Source organism: Juglans microcarpa x Juglans regia, chromosome 2D, assembly GCF_004785595.1.
Source record: "Juglans microcarpa x Juglans regia isolate MS1-56 chromosome 2D, Jm3101_v1.0, whole genome shotgun sequence".
NCBI lineage: Eukaryota > Viridiplantae > Streptophyta > Magnoliopsida > Fagales > Juglandaceae > Juglans > Juglans microcarpa x Juglans regia.
Genome location: NC_054596.1, coordinates 17,285,245 through 17,290,262, shown reverse-complemented (window position 1 = coordinate 17,290,262; position 5,018 = coordinate 17,285,245). Strand labels below are relative to the sequence as shown.

General features: G+C 29.5%; 1 protein-coding gene across 1 annotated transcript; it reads left to right on the top strand.

Annotated features, from left to right (window-relative positions):
• The first annotated feature begins 1,130 nt into the window (after positions 1 to 1,130).
• LOC121248643 (dirigent protein 22-like) lies at positions 1,131 to 1,915 on the top strand. The gene has a single exon (XM_041147174.1). The coding sequence runs from the start codon at positions 1,209 to 1,211 to the stop codon at positions 1,755 to 1,757; it is 549 nt and encodes a 182-aa protein (XP_041003108.1). The 5' UTR covers positions 1,131 to 1,208; the 3' UTR covers positions 1,758 to 1,915.
• Positions 1,916 to 5,018: the final 3,103 nt, after the last annotated feature.

Sequence of the window (5,018 nt, the reverse complement as noted above, 5' to 3'; positions counted from 1 at the left end):
TCAACACGAGCGCATCCTCATAAATCTTTTACCGTTCAAATGTTCCTCATTCACGTTGGAACGTGAAAATTTTTTAAGTTGACAATTTTTCTTGTTGACAAAATTTTTGTTCCCACGTTCAAACGCTAGCAAGTACCATTCGAACGTTACTCATCGTAGAGGATTGGCGGGAAAAATTCTAGCCACAATTTCAGAAGGTGCCTTTCAATAAAAGGAATCGTTCGAACGTAACGTTTCATTGAAAAAATTGTTCAAACATGAATGTTACGTTCGAACTTATCATTTAACCATCCGAGCGTAATGATATATATAAGCTATACTAGTTTACCCCCGACGACGGTCACTATATATATATACTATCTATATATATATTGAGATATATATAAAAATATATACTATATATATGATATAGTGATATCAACTATATAGTGTATATTATATATCATATATGATGATAGTATGATATATCTATATAGTGATATAGTGATATAGTGATGATATCATATAGTCATATCATATTACTATATATAATATGATGTAGTAATATCATATAGTGTTTAAACGGTTAACGACTGCCATCATTTTTTAGGGAATTAATTCGAATTTCATTCCTGCAACTTATTTTTTGGGATGATTTTTATTTCGTCCCAAACAAATCGTCGCAAATTCTCATTTTTGTTGTAATGTTAATTGTTGAATAGGCCTAAAAAAGTCTCTCCTATTTTAGTCGTAATTGGAGACCATACTTTACAGCCAAAGCTGAAAAAAACCAAAAAACCAAAAAACAAAAAATCAAAAAAACAAAAAAAAACAAAAACAATAAACAATAAACAATAAATTAAAAAAAAAAAAAACAAACAAAAACAAAAACAATCAATTGATGTGAATCCAATCCTAGACTTGTTCTGATTAACTTATCTGTACTTTGAATAGTTTTATTTGAAAATCCAGAATATGTAAGATTCTTTTATAGAAATGTATTATATATTTCAGAAAGAGATGCACATCAATTATATTAGTACCTATTTTTTTTTAAACTATATTAGTACCTAATTAATACAGCTGTTTATGTAGGCCTTTTGAACCATATTAAATACTAGAACTTATAAATAGAGACCACAATACAAACCATAAATACAAGCTCTCATAGTCATTCTATTCCCAGCAATCCTTCTTGGTCGCCTGATTAGCTGTCCCCAACCATCACCATGGCTCAAAGCTTTGTACCCAAACAAATTTCCACTTCATTCTTATTGGTTCTAGCCGCGACCATATATTTAGCCAAAGCCAACGACCACCAGCTTACAGAAACCAAGCTATCCTTGTATGCACAAGACTTCTCAGCCTTCGGCTCTCCCAACGCGACGGTCATCCCGGTGGCAGGGATCGCCGGCAAGGCATGGACATTCACCCAATTCGGGACCCTCTATGTTTCCGACGACACCCTCACCGAAACCGCAGATCCAAAGTCACTCAAAGTTGGGCAACTCCAAGGCATGTACATCACATCGGGTTTGGACGGTTTGAATTCACATATTTCGGTGTCAGTAGTGTTCACAAGTAAGGCGTACAATGGAAGCACCTTGCAATTACAAGGCATTAGCAAGCAGTTTGAGGCTGTTAGAGAGGTGTCGGTGGTGGGTGGAACTGGGAAATTCCGGCTAGCTAGAGGCTATGCTACCTTTGAGACCTACTTCTTGGACATTCCTACCCAATACTCCGTTGTCCGCTGCAATGTTACAGTGCTACATAACTAGTTGCGCGCATGGAAATATTGTTGATGATTGGGTTCAGAAAAAACCCAAAATAAAGACACGAACCAGATCGGTTCTTCGTCCTCCAGCCATCACTTCTATAATATTCATGTGTTGACGTTGATTTGAATAATAAACTAGTCGTTATCAATGGGAGATTAGTTCATTTTTCGTAGTTGTTGAAAGTGGAGGGTATACTTAGCATATGCATGTCGCGTACCGCGTTCGTAGTTTTTTTTTTGATAAAATACCGCGTACGTAGTTGGCTTAGAGCTTTCTTTTTTTTTCCTCAACGACTTGGAGCTTTCTTAATGGCTTATCTAAATTTTCATCTAAAATAACTAATCAAAACTTACTATTTTTATTTTAACTAAAAAAATTTATATAAAATTACTTTAGTCACAAAATAATTATATAAAAATAATTTAATAAATTGATGTGATTTGATATAATTTATTAAATTATAAAATTATTTTTATTATAAAATAAATCTGATAAATTGTATAAAATTAAGTCAATTTATAAAATAAAAAAATCTGCTTTACCTCGCAACTTGTCATATTGTTTTTGGGTCAGTGATCGCAGATCTTGGGAGCCCTCAAATTACTGTGAAGGCTGGCTCTGACCTTCTCTAAGCTAAAAAAATATTATAATCCTATGCTTCCTTTGAGACGTCCTTCTTGGACATAATTCCTACCCTACCAAATAGCAGGTTATCCGCTTAACGAGAAGTGATAGATTTAACGGTACTTAGAGATAACATTTAAAATGAATAAATAGTATTTAAATATTATAAAAAAGTTTAGTTAAGACGATGCACGGTATATTATAAATTTGAGAAGTACAAAGGAATGATAAAAATAATTTTATAGGGGTGCGGTTATTATGCTGGCCTATTTTGACCGCTGGGTATACTGTTTAGGGTAAATTTTTTTTATATTTTTTAATATATTTAAATATATTTAAAAAATAAAAAATATATATACCAATACACTTAAAATTATTTCTTTAATCATTAAGTACAAAAAATTTTTTTTGACTAGCGGTCTATGAAAGTATCAAGCTGAGAAAGTAAAGTAGACTTTTTTAAAAAGAAAAAAAAAGTATCGACAAGTTTCTTAGTTCTTCATCATTTAATCGAAATATTTTTTAGAGTTTTTATCCAAACATTTATTGCTAAAATCAAGCAATCTATTAAAAAAATAATAAAAGAAAAAAGAAAAAAGAGTAGGACCTTCCTGCCCAATGGTAGATAGCCGACATCACCCAGTGGGTACAGAACTCTTTGCTGGGTTTAGTTTGGGTCGGGAAATATTCACAATTTATTTTATTCTATCTAATCTTATTATTATAATTATTACAAATTTTTATATAAAATATAACAAATAATTTAATTTTTAAAAAATAATAAAATAATAATATTAAAAAATAATATTTTATTCAATTTTTATCTCAACTCATCTCATCTCAACTCAACTCACTATTCAAACTTAACCTAATATTTATATAAATTGGGTTATAGTGAATTAGTCAAGGACCGGGCTACAGTAAATCCAAAGTAAAAAACAAATATGAGTTTTACTGTATCAAGGTCATATAATTTTATATCAATTTCCCCACAATCCCTACTTGCTAAAATATTATAAATTGTTATATTGTAAAAATGAAAATAAAAATATTGTTAAAGATGGTTGGGGACTATGAGAATGAAAAAAAAATATATTTAAAAAAATACATTAAAAATAGATAAAAAATAATTAAAATATTTTATTATTATAGATAGTGAGATGGCTAATCCGAGATGAATTTAAGTTTTGAATGATTAATCAAAAGTCAAAAAGTGACATATTAGTCAAACTTTAAATTTTCAAATTGCTAATCTAACTAGAATGCTCTCAATGCTTTACAATCAAACCATTCTATATATGTCTTTGCAAATATATATTATAAAGATTTTAGGACTCCTAGGCTAGGTTTTAGTTTTTCACTTGCCCATTTTCGCCCTCTTAAGTAGTGGTGTAATCGGTTCAGTCCGATCAGATTTTAGATAAAATTTAGGATCGAACCGGTATATACCAGTTTTACATTTTCGAAACTCGATTACCCTCCTAAATTACCAGTACCATCGATTTTACCGATTCCGGTCCGATTCGATTCGGTTTTGATAGTATTAGTATTAGGGCATAAAATGTAATTAATATACTAATATACATTAGTATACTAATGTATACTAATTAATTAAAGTGAAATGTAATTAGTATGCTAATATATATTAGTATTACTAATGTATTATATATTTATCAAAATGAATCTGTTGAGAAATTATTAGGCTATAAAATGTTATTAATATATTAAACATATGCTTTAAACATATGATCAAATAAATTTTCATGTTTAAAATTAAAATTTTACGTTATAAATTATTTATATATAATATATATAATAATTTATATTATTATATATATTATATATAAATATTATATATAATATAAAAAATATTATATATAATATTAACAAAATTAATTTAAAATATATAATGTAGTAAACGGGTCCAGTCCGTTCCTAAAAATTATAGAACCGAAACTCGACCGGTACCGGCCGGTTTGGAACTAAGGAAACGGGTCCCGGGTCTCGGACCGGACCGATTCCACCAGTTTAGGCTAGTCTAGGCCGATTTTTTGGTTAATTTTTACACCCCTACTCTTAAGTATAAGATCATTAATAATCTGATGATAAGACATGGGAACTTAACCAAGATGAACCTCTCCTTGAGTTATTTACCGATGTGACCTAAATGAATATACGTTATTTAAAAAAAAAAATGTAATTAAAAAAATATTAAAGAGAATGTTGCATGGCTTCGATGAAGTTTCAAGAAAGAAATACCATTCGGAGGGTCCTCGCAAAGTGCAAACGCTTGGTACATGGTAATCAGTATAGAAAGAGAAATTATCTGTATAAATCTCAAATAGACAAATCTCATACAAATTATTATAAAAAAGTGACTACCTAAAAAAATGTAAAAAAATTATTCTTTATTATTGGGACACACTTTTTTACAAATGACTTGTATGTGAGTTGTCTATTTGAAACTTGTACATAACATTACTCTTTTTTAAACACATATTATATATGGCAACTCCAAAATTCATTTATTTTGTTCCAGTCCTCTACATATTATACGAATATGAAAAGAGAGAATAAAATTTTTGGTCTAAGTAGAAATTTAAAAAAAATTAAATTTTATAAATTGACATGTCTTGA